Genomic DNA, 22293 nt, shown 5'->3' on the forward strand with positions numbered 1-22293 from the left:
AGTGTTGGTATTATTTGTTGTTCTGAGCATATAATACAATAGCATCATGTTCCATCATCAGTATTTTACAATTGTTAACCTCTGACTCCCTTTGCAGGCCCTGTTCAGTGAAAATAGGATCATGCTAAGCATTATTTTCCCACATATTTACTACAATTCTTTTAGCAGTCTCAGCCAATCTGTAAAACAAAACTACAAGGATCTGGACTTTTGTGGTTTTTAAAATCATGAACCAAACTGACACAGCTGTTTGTGTGTTAATTGTCACCATGGGATAATTTTTACAAGTAATGTTATTTTTTAATTTATTAAGAAATTTATCATATTGTTATCATAGACATATTGAAAGTCAAGCTTATCTGTTATATCATTCCTAAAGAAGGTCAGAAAGATGGCATTGGTTCTAGTCCCATGACTCAGGTACAGCAGAAAAAGAAGTCTCTATTGTGCTGAGCTGTTCGTAGGCAGAGTTAATTTAAACTAGAATTTTTGGTTTTTATGGGAAGTATGATTGATTTTTGATGTGATCTTGGTCATTCAGTATATGAACCCTCTGCTTGGAGAATCCTTTAAAGGAACGTTTATGTTTTGAAGAGTCTATAACTTCATGGGACCAGTATTCGTATCTTCCACCAACATTTGTTGGGTTCTCATCTTTATACCAAAATGATCATAATAGAAATAAAGACTCATGAGACAGTCCATAGAAAGTTACTTAAGCTGAAGTAGTATGATGGCATTTTCTGTCCCTTGATGAACAAATTTGTATATTTGATACTTGATTTTGCCGGCATTTGGGCTGTGGCATATTTATAAAGTTGATAGTATATCTCATAAGCAATCTGTTGAATAGAGGTTTCAGTGTGAGAGTATTTCTAGTCTTTAAAAAAAAAAATCTTGCTGATTATGGTGCATTTATGAAATTAGTCAAATTGAAGAGTTGGCTTAAATATGTGCAATCATGAAATGTGAATAACACGTTTTCCAAAAATGCAATTCTGAAATTCTGATGTGCTGAAATATTCCAGAAACCTTAGTATGAGCTCATGGAAAAGGGGAAAAAAACAAAACAAAACAAAACCAAAATTAGTTGAATTAGTGGTAGATGATTTTCATGTTTGCCTTTTTTTTTTCCAAATAGGGGTGTTTTTCTCCTTTGGTTACATTGCTGTCCATAAAATTATAACATCTTTTTCCTTGTAAAGTGACATATATTTTCCTTATAAGTAAAGCTGTATGCAGATCAGACTTCCATACTAAATCAGAGCTGTCTTTACTTGTCAAGTTCTGCTGTAGCATTTTGGTTTAATTTGCTTAGAATTTTTCATCTTTTCTTTGAGGGAAGGCTTGGAAAAGCAGAGAACCCATGCCCCCACCATAGTTAGGTGTTTGCTTCCCTTTCAGCAAATCTGTCTTGTGTAGCCCAGCTTTTCCAATCTGTAAGAGCACCTTGCATAACTCACAATATTGGAGTGGACAAACTTCTCTGCTTATTTAGTTGTTATCCACTTTCAGCATTGATTTATGTTAATGATGTGAGTGTTAAGCAGCTCTATGTATTTTGTAGTACAGGACAAACATCTGCCTGTCCAAAATCTCAGACTAGCAGAGCCTCCTCAAAAGTCAGGTCCTGATGTACAAGATACAGGTTTTCAGATGTCTGTCTTCCATCAGTTTAGTTTAACACAGTTTAAAGGCTTATTTAGTACCTGTTAAAAGGCAAACTCAAGTAGTAAAAAAGCTGTTATCTGGATACTTGGTGGTTTAACCAATAGATGCCAAAAGCTTTCAAAAGCCTTTTTGATGTGAGCATTTAGACCTGTACAAAAGGAAATTTGAAGCACCTGTCTTAAATGTGAGCGAAAGTGAGTCTGACTTATAATTTTCACCATTCCTCTTCCACAGTGCCTTCTCTAAGTGTTCTGCACAGGCCTTTGCAGTTTGTGGGAATGATGCCCCTATTCCCTCAAAGCCTTTGGTGGTCATTCTGATCAACCACATCAACTACAAATGGCTGAACTGGCCAACTCTGACAAGAGTTTCTGAACTTGCCAACGGTCGCCAAATAACCTCAGAGCAGTGAAAGCTTTTTATAGGTTTCTTTCCCTTACCCCCACTCTATTGTCTCTCTAGCTTTATTCACCATAGAGCTGTAATCTTAAATTTTAACTTAACCCAAGGAGGAAAGGAGCTGCAGACCTAATGATTTTCATTGCTAATTTTATGAAAATTTCAAGAACGAGAGCTGAAGGATCAAACCAAAACACCATCTTCATTATGTATTCATTGGACAAACCTCTACTCTATTTTTACTACTTCCAAAATATTGCAGTACAGTATCAGCCATATAGACCTTCACACAGAGATACTGGCATGCCAGTGACAGGACTATATATAAGACTCTTAGATTTTGCACATAAAAATATCAGTTGAAAGCTGTAATTCCAACTTTAACAGATTCGAAGGCTTATTGTAGTTTTGTGTCTCTGTTCATACAAGTTGAACAAGTTGCTACTCATCTGTGTTTGCCAATATTATGATTTTATTATAATACAGATATTACTGCATTTGGCTTCTCTCCAATTTATTTGAATGACATATTCTACTTGAGTGTTAATTAGGTGCAAGCTCCAAGATCTAAAAGATAAGACTATAATACTTTGGTACATTTCCTCTAAAATGCCTTTTATGTCATTTATTAGCTACACAAAGATTCCAATCAGAAACATTAAATAGTTCTAACTTGTAAGGTATTGGAATTTTAGGTTTCTGAATGCTTTTTCTGCATGAGCTACCTGCTTTTAGAATTTGAAAATTAATTTATCGATCCATTATCTGAGAATTTATATATTTAAGTTATATTTACATAAAAGTAAAACATCCTATTCAGCTCATTTTAAAAATGTTTGTCATTTTCTCAACATTAGAGATCTACTGGGATAAGCAGAGAGATCATAATGGAGCAGAGCTGGTTTAGCCAAGCCATCACCTCTCTCTCTCCATCTCCCATAGCTTAAGAAAAACGTTTAATGAAGGAGGAATCATACAGGACTTTTCTCTCTTCCTTGAAATCACATCCAGATTTTATCTCACATTGTAGCTTCAGTATCTACTCTGCCAGTCCCGGACAGTTAACTAGTCTATTGATAACCATGTTAAAGATAATGGTGTAAAAAAACCCAAAGACTAGTTTTAAACTGAAAAGTTGTCAGTTCATGCTTTTAATTCTTGCTACTATTGCATTTAGAAAGAATATCATGCATTCTGAATACAGTTAGATGATTTTAAAGCTTCCTTATGTCAGTATAGCTTGTACCTGTAAAAAATATTTATCAGTGTAATGGCAGAAACAGTATGTTTTAGAACATTTTCTATGTTTCAAAGAGAAAAATCACATAACTAAAATAGTTGAAAGGGATAAAAGTTGTGCATTAATGACATCAGCGATTTCTGTAATGGGGAATGGTGTAAGCCAAATTTTGCAGATGTCATGATGCAATTATACTGTAAAAGAAAATACAGAGAACATTGTGCAGACTTTCCAAGACAGTGGAAATACCCCAATATACTTTTCTCTTTCTTCTCGCCATCACAATATTATTATAATTTTAAAAAAATCTTATGTTATGAACACCTTATAGGCTAGAAATCACCTTAATTTCTATTCAAGATGTGGAAGAGCAAGGCATAAGTGCTTTCCTTTACAAATGGAGCTCATCTTGAGGTGAATAGGATTTAAGACCCTCCCCTAACTTTCACATGTTCTATTTGCTAATTTAGGTGATTACCTCAACATGTCGAGCATGTATGTGAGCCATGAACTTTCTAGTCTGCCAAAAACAGCATCTGGCAGATTTTCCTATACCCATGACTCCTACACCTCTTCCTGCTGTGATGCAGGAAATTCTTACCTATTTAAACCTTTGGTAGGTAATTTTCTATTTTCCTGTCTCTTAGGTACTTAGGCAATACAGACAATGCTCAGAAAGGACCTTGGGAGGGCTGTCTTCTTTTGCTCAGAAGCTTCAAAGAAAAGCAATGGAAATATTTTTGCAAATAATTTATTTACCAGTCTACTCTTTCAGTGTTTCCTTTTACTTTGCGACTTCTCTTGAAAGTTCATTTTTTCTGTTTTTTGAAAGAAATCACCTTCTTCCTGGCACAAGAAAAGCACAGAACATCCCTCTACTTCTCCTTTAAACCCAAAGACAGTATGAAAAACATATCTGATTTTTAATGCAAAATATGTAAAATTACCCTCTCTTGATGGTGTTAACAGAAATAAATTAACAGAAAAATACTTTGATTGATTTTTGGATTGGGCAAAATAGAAGAATTTATGGTTTTGTCTGGTGATAGTTTTATAGGTCTGTTTTGCTGATAGTTTTACTAGCATGAAAAAAGTTGTGAATGAGCATGAAAAAGTCCTAAAAGAATATGTAAAACACACCACCCAACTGCTCAACTGCTCACCCTTTGCAGATGTTATAGTGGGTGTCTACGGACTTCAGACATCATTCATGTTTATCACCTGTACGGGGGGACAGCTTTATTTTTGCACTGGAACAGATGTTTATGAGAATTCCACATCTTTCATAGTGTTTATTTGCCTTTCATCAATGCTTCCAAGCTCTTTCAACATAAAATCAGTAGGAAAAAGAAATCTGTACAAGTGTTTCTTTGCCTCTTCTAAATTTGTTTTCTTAGATAATTAAAATATTTTTTGTTAAATTTATTTTGAAAAGGAACAAGTAAGGGTAGGCATGTATTAAAGTTACAAGAGTTACAGGAAAAACTTTTCCCAGACATAAAATAATCAGGAAAATAAAACATTTAGGATGTTTAGAGGTGTCTACAAAACTTAGTCCAAATTTCTGAATTTTTTGAAAGTATAATATTCTGTCTATTCTTTTAAATACTTATGTTGTTGTAGAAAATTTATGAGAAATGTAAATGGCTATTTTATGGAGTTGCTCAAAACCTTCATAAAAAATTCTTAAGTTTTCCATTGTGGTTAGTAAACTAATGTTCTGCTCACTTATTATCTTGGTTTGTGTTTTTTTTTCTTGTCAAACAGGTGAGTTTTATGAAATTGTTCAGAGCTTCCCTCGAGTGGAGGAAAATGTGCGAGTGGATTCATATGTAAGCAGCAACAGGTGGAGAAGGCACTCAGAGTCCCTCAAATCAATTGACACCAACAGAGCCAGCATGGGGCAAGATTCCTCTGAGCCAGGGGGTTTCACGGACCTGCTGCTTGAAGAAGGACATGACAACACCACCCAGATTGAGGTAGATATTCATTCCATCTATTTTTTTATTCAATTTGTTATCTTTGATTGGGGGTAAGTAAAAAATTAGGGCATTTCCTTCAGTGTATTCAAATGTTGACAGGGAAGAGAACCTCTGGTCTTTGTATTTGTGAACCTGTCAGCATGTGGAAGCTAGTTATCTCTTGTTCTGAGACAGGAGCCTATCCTTTCTGACTTTTGAAGATAGTCTCTTGAGGCTGTCTGTTCCTTTACTGGAAAACACTTAAGGGAAGTCTCATGTTTTGGCAGTTCTGGAGACATGGAAAAAGAAGTAGTATTAAAATAAAATAAAACTGAATTATTTTTTAGAAGTTGGTGTAAACACCTCAATTTATGAGACTTTGCCTGTCTTTATGGAGAGCTATATCCAGGCACAAAGGGGAAAAGGCTCTAGAAAAATGAGAATTTGGAAGAAAATTCAGGTTGGTCATTGAAACAATTTGCACGTGTTATTTGAGTTTTGGTCTTCCAAAGAAGAATAACATGGATCAAGTCCATCTGTATGAACTCTTGGGATATTCTCCCTCTCTTTCATGGTGTCATTCAACCTTTGATTTCTTGTTTAAAAAATTTTAACTGCCATATTTCTCTGTCCTCTGTCCTGTTTTGTTTGGTTGTTTTTGTTGTTGGGGTTTTTTTAAGTATTGGTTTTGAGGTTTTCTTATTAATAAAATCTACATCCTGTTTTTCAATAAAATACGGTTTGGAATAGACTACACTTAACATTTTCATTGTTTAAAATCTACTCCCAAAGCAATGGTATTATTTATTTTTCAGTTCTGAGAAGCTCACTCTGAGACAAACAAAACAGCTTTCAGATTTTGGGTTGTTATCTTACAAAGTAAAAAAGCAAAGCAATATAAAACCCATCTGTAGAGACAATGGCATGTCTGCAGCATGAGTGAAAAATAATAGTGCTTTCTGAGAGGTGTGTTTTCTGTTTGTTATTTTTTAAGCTTCCCAGTTTGCACAAACCCAATTATGTTTCCTCTTGTATAAACATGGAAGTCACTGGTTGGTAAATTACAGTTTTGAATTGCATGTTGCTTTTATAATTTCTGGTTTCCCCCTATGTAATCCTCATGTGCCCATACGTGTAGCAACTCATACACACACAACACAGATCGATCTTGCAGGTAAAGTGCAAGATGTCTCAGTTACAGCAAAGTTTGAGTAGCTGATCTTTTCATGGCCTACCCATAGATCCCTATGCAGTGTCTCCCTTCAGTTCCAACTCTTATGAAGCAAAACAGGTCAGATCTCCCTCTCTAACACTAATGTATAGCAAGATTTGGGGGGAAAAAAAAAAAAAAAGAAAAAAGAGAATGCTTGCAAATCAATATACATAGAATGACATTTTTCCAGGGACATCTTTCCTGTCAGATTAATGGCCTTACAGTGTCTTAACCTGAATAGTGCATCAACCTTACTGAGTTTATTGAATTCAGGTTTTGTGTTCTGTTGTAACCCTCTTTTTCTGAGGTCTTTTCAGGACAATGAGATATCTGAGTTGTGGTTTTACACATTATCGGATTCTGTTGAAAATCCCTACTACACCACACAGGCATCTTACAAAAAAAACGTTGATGCCTGGCTTTATAGAGGAGGTGAAGTGTACTACAGATATTCAGAGAGGAAGAATCCGTATGTCGCAGTTTTCTGCAGCTTGGGAGCTTATCGGTAGTGTTGGAGAGCATATTGATTATTTTAAATCCTTGCTCTGTGTACATTGCAGGCCTTGCTAAAGAAAATCCAGAGAATGAATATTACCTGCCACTTATATTTAGCAATGCTACAGGATGACAACATCCCTCCTTTACAGATACTGTTTCTCTCTAAAATATTTTCTAGGCTTACCATGCAAATGCAGAAGACTTCTTTAATAGGAAGACAGACAGCAGTGTTTTCACTTGAAATTATTTTTTGTTCTTCTTTTCAATTATGAGTTTACTTTACCTGCAGCTTTAGAAACCCAAAACAAACAGCCCTTGCCCTCTCTCAACCCTGCCCCTCCCACCCCCCAAGAAAAACAACAAAAAAAATCCAAACCAACCCAAAACAGCCAAGGACAAAAGGGAAGCCACTAGGCAGAAATTTCTACATGCTGTTTAAAATTAACTCTAAATATTTCCCTTGTTATCAAATCTATACTGTCATAAGGTGCCTGTTTATAAATGTGCAGCCTCTCTGGTCCAAGAGATGGAGCAGTGTAGCCATCAGGGACTCCAGGACATTTGCTGTCTCTCTTCACATCTCTGTTTTGTCTCGTGCATTCGTTTGGCACTGTGATCCAGGAAAGGACTCATGCAAAATAATATGCATATTCAGTTACTTTTTTAAGTAAAAATGTTCTCTGGAATTGGACTTGAACTAAATTGCTGAGATTAGCAGAAGCAGTGGCTATAGCCATTTGATGTGCAAGACCTTCCAGAAAGAGCAGGGCCTTGAGAAGAAGACTACAAGATCTCCAAGTCCCATTGTGTTGCCATAGAATAGGAATGTTGTGGTCCATGGGTGCACTGTTGTGGCAGCACAAGCCCACAAAACTGGAGGTGCCAAGAGAAAGGCAAAGGATGGGAAGAACAGGTTTCTGCAGCAAGCCAGATTGGAGAGCTGACAGCTAGCTGTAAATTATGGAGTAAAATCAATATATAACAAATGCTTATCATAAATACTTTATAAAATAGTATCACTATCTTGAAAGTATTCCTCTTTTCTCCTAATTTGATAGGGCTATTATACTGTGTCGATTAGAGACTATGATGTAAATCTAAAAAGGCTCCCAAGGATGGAGGTTAGTCTCATTTCCTTTATTTGCAATTCGTATTTTAGAGCCCAAATACAGAGGAGAGTCATACTCCATAAGAGGCTTATTATGGTTTTATTGCCACTACATAAAATAGCCAAAGAGAGGGAGAAAGCTCTGAAAAGGTACAGGTGTAAAAAGAGTGAGATCCCATGTTATATAGGTGGATACAAAAGTCACAGTTCTAAAGAAATCCCCAAAGCAGTTGTTCTTGGAGCAGGTGAAGTATGTTGTCAGCAGTTCAAATCAACTGTAAGGGTCAATCCCAAAAACAGTATTCTGGTGACGCGTTGCAACAAGTTGGCTTCGTGGCAAATGAGAATTTTGGAGTCTGTTGGAGATAGGAGAATCCATGGCTAAGCCATATTTCTTCCCAAGCGTCACAAAGCCAAACCTTAAAGCCTTATACTTGGAATAACTTTGGGACTGTCAGAAGCTGAAGTGTTTCCCACTATACCAGAGGAGTTTTTTTGAGTTTGGAAGCATCAAAATCACATTCCATATGCACTACCTGGTGCTTGGGAATGGTCAGTGCAAAGGCAGCTTCCACGGTCCTGCAGGTGGTGGATGGGGGAAATGTGTACCACGCTGTGGTTACAGGGATCTCAAAGACAGGGATTATTGTGGGGCATACATTAGAAATCAGGTGGGAAATTCCAACATGAAGTACTACTTGTATCAACAACTCTTTCTAGAAAGTTTGTTTCTCAAATTTCTGAGATTTCACAATCTCATAATTTCAAGTCTAGCTTTCCTTTTGTTTTTTTTTCCTCCCATCTTTCTTAGGATTCTTGTCTTGGGGGTCAGGGTTGTTTCGGGTTTTTTGGTTGTTGTATAATCCACCACTTTTGTTTATTGTGCTGAGGGTGTTCAGAAGTGCCTTTTACTTATGATAAATAGAGCCTAGGAAATGCAATGTTTCAGGTGGAATTTGTTGCTGCAAACACTGTAAGTCCTTGTAAAAGCAGTGAATGTGAAAATACATCTTCATGAATATGTCTAGTTTGGCATGTCTTCTTTCAAGCAAGGAGAAAAATAAGACAAATATACTACTTTTCTTCATATACTCTCATAAAAGAAAAGTATGCTCTATAATAACTCACTTTTATTAAGTAAATTAGTATTAATATTGTTAAAATAAACACAGCTTCATGGTCATGGTGTGACAGTTGTTCAATTGACCCCAAAGCCCTGTAGCCACAAAGGTAATGAAGGCAGATATCAGAGGTTCTTGCTGCCTGTTGCTCTTCTGCATTTACTGGAAAAGGAGCTGATCTCTGAAATGCGTCTAGTATGGATGCTGGGTCCCCAGTATTCACCACTGAGGTATCCACAAATGAATTCCTAACGTAGGTCTGACTACTGAGCACTGAAAAAAGCTTAATAATGCATTAATATACAATTGTGCATTTCAAAACTTCTGCATCATAATTTTTCCATTGTTTAAAATGTGCATAATTTTTCAAGTAATATCCTATGTTTATGGCTATGTGTAGCACCACACAGAACTGATTCTCCTTCTGTATGTAGAGTTTTGATCTCTTTATCACAGATCTTCTGTAAAACAGCCCCAGCTGCAGCTGACTTTATAGAAAGGTTTTGGACAACTTGCTTGATGGTCCTTTGTTTCACCGCTCTCTCTCCCTGGTCCCTGTGTCTGCAGTCACCTCCAGTGCACAGTAGAACATTGACAAGTAAAATACAGAGAAATTGAAGTGGAAAAGGCTCTAATATATAGCTTGCATTGGTATGAGCAGAAGATAACAAACTTTGCAAAATAACTTTAGATCATGTGAATTACTTTCAAATTTTTGCCATTGTGTGGAGATACTACATCAAAACAATAGTCTTTCGCAAACTTCAAATATCAAAAATAAATCCAGCAATAAAATAATGGATTAAATCATAGTCAAGCTTGTGCTGAGTGCAGTAAGGTTTTAATGCTTTGCACCAGGAAAAATATGGGGAAAACATGATTTTTCATATAAAGTCTTAGAACGGAATGAATGATTGCAACTGCATGACAGAAAAAGATTCAGTTCCAAGCAATAAACAGCATACTGAGCACGCTAAATCAAACCAAACTTCAACTTTATCTTACTTTCTCCACCCCTCCTAACATAGTATTTGCAAGCATAGAAAATTGTGGCTATTTCAGTGCAAAATAATTTTTTTTCTGTAGTGAAGTGATTCATTTATTCCTGTGGATGTTACTGATATCTCATGCTGTGTATTGCTTTTAACTAAAATAGAGTTGTTGTTAACTGAAGACACTCTTCTTTCTTTTTTCTCTCCTTTCTTTACTTTTTCTAAATGTTGTTTGAAATGTAAATTTTAGCAGTCCCTGTAGTTTATACCTGAAAATCGTCTTGCCCCTATTGGAATAACACTGCTGGATTTCCTACTAAAAATGGTCTTTTGCTGAATTTTGCATTTTGACCCAGAGCTTGTGCCCAGAAGAATGCTTCTCCCTTATCGGTCCCAGTCATTCATGGAAGTGAGATGTCTGATTCTGACTGGCAAAAACAACAGAAGGGATGGAGTTTTACAGCCCTTGGGACTTGAGAGCAATTACTCTTAGCTGCTAACAGCAGTGTCAGCATGCCCATTGCTGTGTTCTCACTTCAAGACTGAGCAAGGAAGAAAATAAACGGTTAAGATGAAATTCCCCTCAACTGGGCAAATGATAAGTCAATCCTGTGATTACTGCTCTAATGCGTATATTTAAAGTAGAAAAATTTGACCATGCATTATTGAAACCTTAAAATTAAACAATTTCATATCATAGCCTCATAGTGAGCTGTCAGTTTGGCCAAGCCTACCTCTGTTTTGTTCCTGTTTTCCTATTTTTTCCCTTTTTTTTTCACATCCCAATGCTTTAACGCCAGCTGCATCTGAAGGACTTAGAAGGAGCAGCGTCAATAGCACTTATTCTGAAACCATAGTCTCTCCAGGTTACTGAGAAGCAAGTTCTGTATTTAAGAAAAAAACTTATTATCACATAGTCTAATGAGCATTTCTGTTCTTTTTCCTCATACCAAGCTATGAGAGTGTCACACTTTACTTCTAAAGTCTGTTTTCTGACTTGCAATTTTTATAGCCTTTAATTACCTGGGTAGAGTTGCCTGCTTGTTTAGCTTTTAAATTTATAGTTCTAATATTTTGCTTAAATAGTATTTGTGTCTTCCTTTCCCTAAAGTTAACAGTGCAAGTCAATTCCACGGGCAACGTTTTTTGTATAGTCATTCAGTTTAATAATATTGGGGATGCTATTGGTCTCTGCACTGGGACAGAATTCTTTTTTAATGCATAGTCACATATTAATGTGCATTATGAAATATCAAAGTAACACATGTTCCTTACACAGGTTTAACCAGATTTTAGACTTCTAATTTTTATTTTAATTGTAATATTTGACATATAAGTGAGGAGGAATGAAGCTTTGCAGAACCAAATTTGTCACGGGAGTTGACTGATTCATTAGAGAACAAAAGAGTGGTACTTCTGTTCTGAAATCTGTATTTGCAAAAACAACTTAAAAAACTGAAAAACTATCAGTTTTATCTTTGATACCTGCTTTGTGATGTTGCTTCATTTGAGGAATGGATTCTAGACTATGTTATTTAGTTCAAACAATATTTAGCCCTTGACTGAAATAAGGGAAACATCAAATTTTGGTTTAGCATCATTTTAGTTCTAGGTGAAGAAATATATTTTAACTGATTTAATTACATGGCTGCAGCTTGCCAGGTCTACTTGCAAAATCTTTATCAGAACAAAAGTTATATTCATTCTTATTTTTAATGTTAAGGAAGTGTAGTTATTTCTTTTTTACAGTTAATAATTACTACATCATGTGATTTTTTTGGTGTATGTATATTTTTGGTTCATGATTCATTCAAGAGAAGGAGGAAAAATTTGGGTTCCTCCCATAGGCTTGCAAATACTTTTCTCCATTTTTGATTAAACTTTAGCCATCTAGTATAGCCCTAGAATTTCCAGGGGTATAACAACTGTGACTATAAAACATGGTTTTACAGTTGAAAGTGGTATTGCATCAAGTTTTCAGCAATTTCAGACCCTATCTTATGTTGCCCTAGGCCATGTCAGTTGTACTGATAACACAGTTGTCTTGCTGACTTTAAGCCAGTGTAGCATTGGCCCAGAAGTCTTTGCTGTAATAGATGTTCATGTCTCACATATTTCCATAATGATCTAGAGGATTAAACAAACTTCCCATATGATTCCTGTCTACTGCACATCATTAAACTCTGAAAGCTGTGGAGCTCATTGACACTAAATGTTGTGGATGTCAAAATTTACAAAATCAGACAAATTCATGGAATACAAATTTATCAAGGATTATTAAACATAAAAGGGAGTTTCTGAAGAGCAGATCACTGGAACCTAGGGAAAACGGGGAATTGCCATTGTTTATCTTGGGTCCCCTGGGCTTCCTGGGCATCAGGCACAGGCACAGAATCACAGAATATTCTGAGTTGGAAGGGACCCACAAGGATCATTGAGTCCAACTCTCATTCCCAGTCATTTCTGAGGACCAGACTAAAAGTACGTTTGGCCAAAAAGAGTCCAGCTGTTCTTGTGCCTGTATTGGTATCCATTTACTAGATTTACTGAAATGTCATGTTATTATTTTCATATTTAGAAGCTTGAAAGTTGCAGCAGAAATTTAAGATGTACTGAAGGAAGAGTCTTGGGATATGCTGGAGTTGCACTGAAATCCACTGAAACCATTTTGGTTATACCTTTGGTTTCCTTTTCTATGTAGCAGAATATTTAGTTGTAATATTTTTGTTGTAAGAGAGCTAACATTTGCTGTTAAATGATACAGTTGATACAGTAATCAAAGACTAAGATGTATGAGATTTTCTTGCCATATTTTAATCTACTTTTTTTCTGCAGAGGTTGTTATTGCTATTTTAGAATGTTTTTATTCACACTTGCCAGAGTTAATTTTAGAAAATACCTTGTTACTTTGGAGTTGGAGAATGTCATTTGTTTTCAGACTGAGTCAAGGGAAAAAATATGTTCCTGTTTTATGTGATATTACTGAAAGTATTTGAACTTTCTCTTCATGTGACATCCTAAGTCAGACTAAAAGGCCTGAAAATTGTTGCTACATTCAGTATTTAAGTAATATTTTTAGTAAAGTACAGCCAGAAAGTGAATCGATCTGGAAAGCAGCACAGATCACATATGAAATAATCTCATTCTCTACTCTTACTAATCACAACAAACAGTATGTCATCTGCAATTAAAAGCAGAATCTGGGATAATCATTTATTTACTCACTATTTTTCACTTGTCTGGCTAAGTTTTTCACCAGTGATGTCACGCTTTCTAGCCAGCCAGCAGACTGATATATCACTGTCTTGTTTTCTTTCAGGCTTTCAGTTGCAAAATGGTAAACTAGAGAAAAGCCTCATATATCTTTTTGTTTTGAATACATTAATTGCTTACTTATCTCAAGGTCATCTTTACACTTGTACTGGGCATTGCTGCAGTCTTCAGCTGGACTGAATGTATTGGCAGCTTGATAAAAAGTACTGTAGCAATGAGCCTGTAAACGTTTCCAATAATTTCAATCTAAACTCAAGAGTTGATGGTTCTGCTATCAACTCAGGTATAGCTGAAAAAGGCAAAGACTAGAAGTGACATTCATTCTCTATTTCCTTTAAGCTTCGGGGGAGAAGATGGGGAAAGAAAGAAATTAAAAACTAGTTCCCCCACTCCTAAGTAAGAGAACTCCATTGTAATCCTGAGTTCATTTTACATGCTTAGCTATGTTGGCACACAAGGCATTTAATTTAACATATTGATGATAATGAATTTTTATAGCAAGGAAGGAGACAGGGAATTCAGAGTTTAAGGGAATCTGCCTTTGAATTTTCTTCATTATAATGTTTTACATTTCCATATCCCTCTTCATCTCCAACTTCCTAAAGCACATTACAGTTATGCCAGAATCAGTGAACTCTTGGCTGAAAAGAGCTGTGAGCAGTATCAACAGACCTTGTACTTTCTTTCTGAATTAATTATTTCAGTCATGCATGCCTTAGCCCTTGCTTGCAGAAGTTTGCTGAAAATAGATTCAGCTTGTGAGAACTGAATATCTGTGGCTGTGAAGACTGAGAAGGTCTCTCCTTTCCTGGGCATTTCCTTTCTGACCCTTTTCATCCCATTCACCTGGAGTGTCCCAATGAGGGAGGAGACTTGTATCAATTTGGTCATGCAAAAAGCAGAAGACTGTGTTCATTTCAACCCATGCAAAGCAAACAGCCTTAGCTAATTTAGCAGCACACAGCAAATTGTGCATAGCTGGTTGGAGCTAGGAGTGAGGGTGAATACATTACCGGGCTGTTAGTGCAGACGCATTTGGGTAGGTGAGTAAAAAGTTGTCACACTAAGCCACATAATTCCAGTTTGGATAACACCAGTCCTTAGGGATAGATTTTCAAAGCCATAGGAATTCTAATGACATTGATGTATTATTCCATGCCTATTAAAATCTTTCATGTTTCTTTAATATTGGAGTCTATTATCTGTTATCCCAAAACAGTAGCAGCTTGGCATGTAAGCAGATGAGTGCTTTGTTTCGGATTCGGTCAGACTTTTCCTTTGACTCTGTGTAAAGGTAGTAATTATAACTTCATTTTAACTAGCAAGTATGAGTAGAGTCCTTCCCAAATCTTCGTTTGCGAAGCCTAGCCATGATGATAACTTCATTCAATGGTCTGTCTTCATTGTGCTCATGTGAGTTATATAGACTTTTCAAAGAGAACAATAAATGGGGCTAACGCTCAAAATTCATATCAAGGGGGATATCAAAGTTAAGTTCCATTTGTAAAATGTTCATTTGTCCTTCCAAAAATACTACCTAAATGCTTTCAACTGTTGAAGAAAATGCTGAGGAGATGCCTTTAATAGTAGTATTTCATGCACTGAATAGAAATTAATAACTAATGAAAATAACTTGGGGTTTTTGGTTATTTGTTTTCTTTCTTCTGTAACACCAACATGCATTCATGTGCAGCATGTCTAAGTTTTCACAGACTATCAGTAATAAAACAGTATATTTATTTCTAGAAAACAAAATTGGCAATGGAGATCTTGGAGAGTCTACAACAAATTGAACAATTTGCAGTGTGAATAACAAGGGGAAAAAAAAAAAGAAAAAGGACAGAAAACATATGCACCAGACCTCTTAGTGGCACAACATTTGACAAAAGTAGAGGGATGTGACAGGTTTACTGGAGGTTTGTTTCATTCATTTGTATCAAGCTGCATGACTTTTCACGAGTGCCTATTAAAATTTTTAAATAAATCAAAACATCACTCTCTGAGTGTTCTTTCTGTAGCCTTAGCAACAAAAGTAGAAAGAGGGAGAAATTGCAGATGGAAATCCTATCTGTCTGATCTCATATAGGTGGAGCAGAAAATGTCATGAAGAATAAAATGCCGTGATCTCTCAGAGGTATTCCCCTTTGACTCCAGTAGAGACCGCAAAACAAACTGTTTCTCAGGTTCTTCCTGCCTCAGGCAAAGTATGAATGCCTCTCTCCTGGTGTGTGAAAAGTTTCTTTCAGTGCTAAAATAGGCATAATCTGGCTCCAAGGTGCTACTGCTGAGTTTAGCCGTATCCAGGAGTGGGCCAACAATGTGGCTTCCATAGGTCAACAACCCAACGGTTGTTCATTTTGCTGGTAAAACTGGCTGGCTGGCACAGTGGTTTATAGCAAGTTTGGTGAATATATTTGAAACATCTTCCTTCCACAGTTATAAGCTAGTGCACCCAATGTTCCTATTTGTCTAGAAAACAAAACAGCCAATTCTTACAGTTGGACAATTGCTGGCTATGTAGTTGAAAGAAAAAGAAATTTATTTCTGAGAATTTTTTTTTCAATAGAAATAGAACTTTTAATGTTTTCATTTAATCATTAACAGTGCTTGAAGTGTTGATTTTTCTTATACTAGTGTATCAGGAATATTATTCCATCACCTTGGAAATCAAGGTTATTTCTTAAATACACTGCAGAGGTTTTGTTTCTCACATAAATATTCAGTAAAGGCTAGTACACATCCGTATACCGCTCTAAAAATGCATATGAGATTACACTAAATACAAGGCCACTGTGATTGCTACAAAAGGCTGAGATATGTGGATTTCTTTTTAGTAGTAGTTAATATTGAAATCGAGGGTGAAATTCAGCTCTTCAATTTGGATACCTAAGTATAGGTGCATGTGACGTAGATGAAGTATGTGCAAGTTTGTGCAAGAACGTGAACTGACAGGACAAGGGAGAATAGCTTTAAACTGAAAGAGGGTAGGTTTAGATTAGATGTTAGGGAGAAATTCTATACCATGAGGGTAGTGAAGCACTGGAACAGGTTACTCAGAGAAGTTGTGGATGCCCCATCTGTGGAAGTGTTAAAGGCCAGGTGAGATGGGACTTTGAGCAACGTGGTCGAGTGGAAGGTGTCCCTTCCCGCAACTGGGGGGATGGAATGAGATGATCTCTAAGGTCCCTTCCAACCCAAAGTATTCTATGATTCTGTGATCGCAGATGGTGGAAATTTAAGGTGAAAGTTACCTAGCTGTGGATACCCGATATCATTTTGGGCACTGTGGTTATACTGAATGGTCCATTGCTGCTCCTGTAGGATAAGGTTCTGCTGTAGGTACTGAATCATATCTGCAAGTTTCAGACAGCCCTGGGTTCCTCCTGTGCTTAGGCAATTATATGTCACCCATGGTCAGTGCAGTCAAAGTGGGTATTTAGTTTGCTCTAGAGTGAACCTGGAAACTTCATGAGCTGGAAAAACTTCACTGACAGCATTTACTAGATCTGTGGTCCTGACAATGAGCGCTTACAAATGTAGTTCTTACACAGACAGCTGCACCTGCAAACCGATTACCACCCTGCTCAGCTACCTATTTGTTCGCCTAACTCTGAAGTGAAAAGATATAATTTTTAATTTTTTTTTACAGATATACCAACAACAAATTGAATCAAGCAAAATAAAAATGGCCTGGTTTTGGTCAGGGTCAAAATGTTGAGATATTTCCTGTCTTTTACCACTTCCTGTCTCATTGACCACCCCCACCTCCAGTAAAAAAAGGTTTTTTTGGAACCCAAGTAAAATCTCATTGTTTTTCAGTGCTTAGATGTTTAGCATCACTTCTGTTGCTTAAAATTATGAAAAGACACCCTTGCAGTCAGAAGTGATTCTGTAGTGCCATGTGTGCTATCTTCCAGTGTCCTGCATTTAGATGAAAGCCAAATAAGGAAATACAAGTTTGTGAAACTTTCCTCTTTGAATTGCTCTACTCTGAAAGAACAATATAGATTTAGAAGTTATATGCAAGAAAAAATAGCATCTATCAAAACCAAAATAATGTGTTTAATTTTTAAATACTTGAGAGTATTGGATCAACTACGCTCTGGGTTAACTTGAAGGCAGTGGTGTTTTTCAGAGACCGTAGAGGGAGCATATTATTTAACATCTTGATCTTGACAGAGTAATTGTTAAGTGCTCAGACTATCCCTCTTGAAAAGAACAAGAGTGCAGATTCTGCAGAAAGCTTATTTGGAGCCTGATGTCATGCAAAGGCAGCAACTTGGATACGCCTGTCTAGGCAACATGTAACTAATCAAGCATCTCAATTAAATATGATGTCTTACAGCTGTGGCACGAGAGCTGTCTAGGGATTTGGTTTTTTGACTGTGACTGCAAGATCAGATAAAGAAACATTTTCTGTGACAAGTCCTTAAGAAATGTGGCTGGTCAGAACAGTTTGTTAAAATCACGCGCTCTTTTCACTGTTCTTGTGGAGAATATCCTGACTGAACTCCTGTTACAGATGTTTAGAGAAAAATACATGTGAATAAAACAAAATGAATCCCTTTTTTGAACCAAAGAGCAAGCTTTCAAAAGAGCACTAGCAATTTCTACAGGTTAATCCCTTTCATCGTCACTGTCTTTCTCTCTAAGGCATGAATTGTAATTTTGAAATTTTACGTATTGATTGTGGATTGCAGCCAGTTCTCTGTTTTAGTAACTAAAGATTCATGTGCATGTGACAGCCGAACTAGAAGTTGCTCTGGTTAAATAGACTACCAGTTTTGTTTGCAATCTGCTTCAACCAAGTGCTTTCCAGAGAAGCCATGGTGATACAGTTCGTCCTGTTATACCCAGGCTCTGTGCTGAGCATGCTGCTGTCTGGCTATATGCTGACCAGCACACAGCTGGACTGAACAGCATGGCCTTAGTAAAGATTGGTGCTGAGATGTACATAGGACAGTTTTAAAAGCTTTAAATTAGGCTTTATCCCTACAGGTAAAATGCTACCACATTAATAAACCCATGCTCCTGCCTGTATCAACTTTGTATTGGTCATACATGTTCCTACAACTAATTGCCCTACAATTTTGGCTCTGAACTCTGATGGATCCCTGAGACACAGTATTAAGGGCTCAAGAACTGCATCACACACCAGTGCGTGTGGAGGGAGCTTCCTGCACTGTCCTACAGAAAGTCTTGATCAACTAGAAACTATACGTGCTAATATTAACTTAATCCTCTAGATCTGTAACACTTTTCATTCGAATTTAGATTTGCCATTTTGCCTCCTCATATGAGGCCTCAGGGTTCTTGTTTATGTCTTGGTTGCTCTTTTCCTCCTGTCTCTTCCAATAAAGAAGTGCCAGAGAATGGGAAACAAGGATGATGTACCTGCATCTGAACACATAGTGGAGAAATACATAGGCTACAGAGAGTTTAAAGTTGTTCCAATACCTGGATCAAAAAGAAAAAAAAAATATATATATAATATTAAACTGAACTTATTGTATATTTAGGGGGAGGAAAAAATTTACGCAAATGTGGCCGTAAGTATGTCAAAGCACATACGCTCAGAAATACACTGTTGGTTATATCCCACACAGGAGGTGGATCTTTAGAAGACTGAAATACTAAATCTGTAAAAGCTAACTTGACAAAAACATAGTTATTTATGGCATTATCTGGAGTCATGAGCCCCCAAGAATGGGCCTGGTAACAGACATGGCTTTATAACCACTAATGCTCTGCAGTCTAGACCTGGCAGATAGTATTTATGTTTGTAAACAGTAATTTTCACAGTTCCGGTTTTATGAACACTTTACTCATTTATACAGATCTAAAAATGAGAATATAAACTCTAAAACCTGTGTCATAATTACACCAAAATCAAATTCTGCTAAGTGTTTTAATGGACATTGCATTGAAATGGTTCCTATTATTTTCCTTTAGCTGAGAGGGTGCTACAGAGCAGTTAATAAAGGCTTATTTTGAGAATGTCATTCCTCAGACTCCTGCTCTAGCAAATCAGGAACAAAACTGCATAATAAATATTTCCCTACTGTAATTGGTTTTTGAGTGACTTGGCGATTTGGCTTTTTTCCTCTCTTAAGTAAGGCATTGCAGAGATTTTTGCTCTTTTGAAGCTTGTCTCATATGACAAGACAATCCAAGGGGCTTTATGAGACTGCTGTAATGACCCCTAAATAGGCTGACAGTATTATAGCAGTCCCCAAGAGAGAAGCTTCTTTTCGAAAGGGGCTGAATATCATGGAAAAGTCAGTGGCTCCACATTGACTTTTCACAAAGCCGGAAAGACTAAATGGCTTTTTGGATTAATAACAGTTTTATGGCATCCTTCTCTTGCAGACTGTCTGTCAATGTGTGTGACTCTCCATTATAGGTGCTGTCAGGAGCTCAGAAAAGTGCAGTTTAAAAACCTGGGAACTTAAGATGTTGTAGAGCTGTGTAAAGCCTTGTGTCTGCATAGGGGAGAGAGCTGTGAGCTAAATGCCTTTGTTTCATCCCAGCTGATGACATCATTTAATGTTTACAATAACCTACAGATGTAAATCAGTCTGATTCTGGGCAATGTTGCTTCATACTGACTCTAGTGAAAATCTGAGTTTGAGGACTGCTGCACACACACAGTAGCTTTCAGGACTCTGCAGAGCACTTGTGTAGTCTCTTCTTGGAGAATATAAGGTGAGATGGAGTTCTTGACCCTAGTGCACTCAGACACAGAATTTCCTCTTCTATTAGATTGGGTTCCCCTCATTCATTAGTCGTTACATTAGCTGTTCAAAATGGATTTTGCTAGGGCTTGTGTAATCAACAGTGATGTTCTCAGGTTTTCTTCAGGTTCTGCTGATTGTTGATGTGAAGCATGTATGCTATGCCCATATTTGTATATATATTCCCTTAGTTTTTTCCACTTCGGATATTAAAAAAAAAAAAAAGAAAAGAAAAACAACAAAAGGAATCTATCGTAGCTTTGTCTCTGTGCCCCTATACATGTCCTCTATAAGACTTTGATGTTGTATCTTATCTTTGTTGATGTATCTTATCTGCTGAAATTAGAGCTTTTACATTTTGACAGACCGGTTCAAATCAAGTACTCCTTAGGGTTCTTAGATTATCAGGTCCTATAAAACTGTAAAATTGCAACATAGGATTGCTATGCTATGATTGTAATTATGGTACTCCCTGTTAAAATGAGTTACAGGACAGCAGCATGCAAAATGTCTCTTTCCCCATTTTCTCTGGTCTTAATCTTCCCACTAGGACCCCATCTCAGGAGAGGTGATCTTTTCTTGTATTGTCTCATCTCCTGTACTAATGACTGTTAGATTAAGGGTATTCTCCTTGTGTCCTTAACACCTGCTCTGTGGCAGTAAATCTGCAGTATATGAGAAAACTGTGGTTTAAACATGTTTCAAAATGGCTTTTTGTAGTCTCTTTGCTAACTCATGCTTTCTTCTTCCCACCCCCTGTGAAGGACTATTGTCTCCCATGCAGGAATGTCCTGGGAAGATGTCCTAAGGTGTTCTCATTGGCCCCTTTTAACCCCTTCCTATTGGTTGTTAACCCCTTCCTGCAACCTGTAATTGGTTGCTCTGTGAATCCTCCTAAGCCTATAAATGTAACCCCCCCAACAATAAACTCCCTCTTGCCTCCTCTCTGCGCCCTGTGTGCTGTCTCTGTGGCTGCCATGGGACCACGTGGGGAGGGGAGAGCACCTCTCCCCTCCAGGCTCAGGACCTGAAGAAACCCCTGGTGCTGGAGTCTCCCCCCACCCCATCCACTCAAGCCGTCGGAAATGATTCCTCAGATGGAAATGGAACTAGAACTGGGCCGCCCCTCACCACGGGGGGGAAGAGATCCAGACTGCTCTTGTCTCAGTCAGTCCCTGCCTAAGAAAAATGTAAATAAATGAGGAAATCAGTTGCAACACCATACACACATGCTTCCCCTGCCCAGGTAATGCAGAGTATGAACGTGCATTTCTCTGGCCCCTTCTTGGTGCCCAAAAACGTACTATTGGGAAGAGGCTTTCCATCAGCTGCAATGCACGGCTATCTCAAGTCCCACACAAGCTGTCATCTCTATTCTCCCCCTTGTGCTGCCTTTAGCTGGTGGGGACTAATAATATTCAGAAATATAAAAGCAATTTTCTAGCAAAAGTCTGAAACAATTCAGAAGTCAATTTTAGCTGTATGATAGGCACAGATACTGTAAGAGAATAGCAAACATTACATGAGACTGGGTAAGAGTGCAAATAGTTTTGAGGAAGCTGTTTTTACCGTATCTCTGCAAAATGGATCACCAGAACTGCTTTATTCTTTAGGGAAATAATTTTAATTGCTAGTTCATTTCCTCCCTCTAAATATCCAAAGAAGTATTATTATCTTCGGTTTCTTGCTGAAAATTTGTCTGTTTAAAAAATATAGAATTGCCTGTTTTGTCCTTTCAGTGTTTCCGTTTTAGTCTACAAATGCACCTTTTAGAAAGCATAATTCTCTGATTAATTTCATAGGCTATTAATCAAGGAATGCTTAAAGACGACTTTCTGAACTTAGTAATAGGTGGTGAATTTTCTCAGAATTAATATTTAGGGCAAATATTAGCAACAATTTCAGTTAATTTAAAAATAGACCTTGTCTGTGAGTTTGGCAATATTTGGGTAATTTTTTATTGTATTTTGTTAACAATCAGATATCAGACCTTCCTTTTAAAGTGATAAAATTAAGCATGTCCTTGAGGGCTTCAGAGTTTTTTCATTGTGCTGTCATCTCAACTGAAGTTTGGAAGTGCAAT

General features: G+C 37.0%; 1 protein-coding gene across 1 annotated transcript in view; it reads left to right on the forward strand.

Annotated features, from left to right (window-relative positions):
- PLXDC2 (plexin domain containing 2) overlaps positions 1-22293 on the forward strand; it is a 253250-nt gene that overhangs the window by 107945 nt on the left and 123012 nt on the right. The window contains 1 exon segment of the mRNA XM_032701298.1: positions 5078-5289. Coding sequence (XP_032557189.1) covers positions 5078-5289 — 212 coding nt within the window.

Source organism: Chiroxiphia lanceolata, chromosome 1 (genome assembly GCF_009829145.1).
Source record: "Chiroxiphia lanceolata isolate bChiLan1 chromosome 1, bChiLan1.pri, whole genome shotgun sequence".
Lineage (NCBI taxonomy): Eukaryota > Metazoa > Chordata > Aves > Passeriformes > Pipridae > Chiroxiphia > Chiroxiphia lanceolata.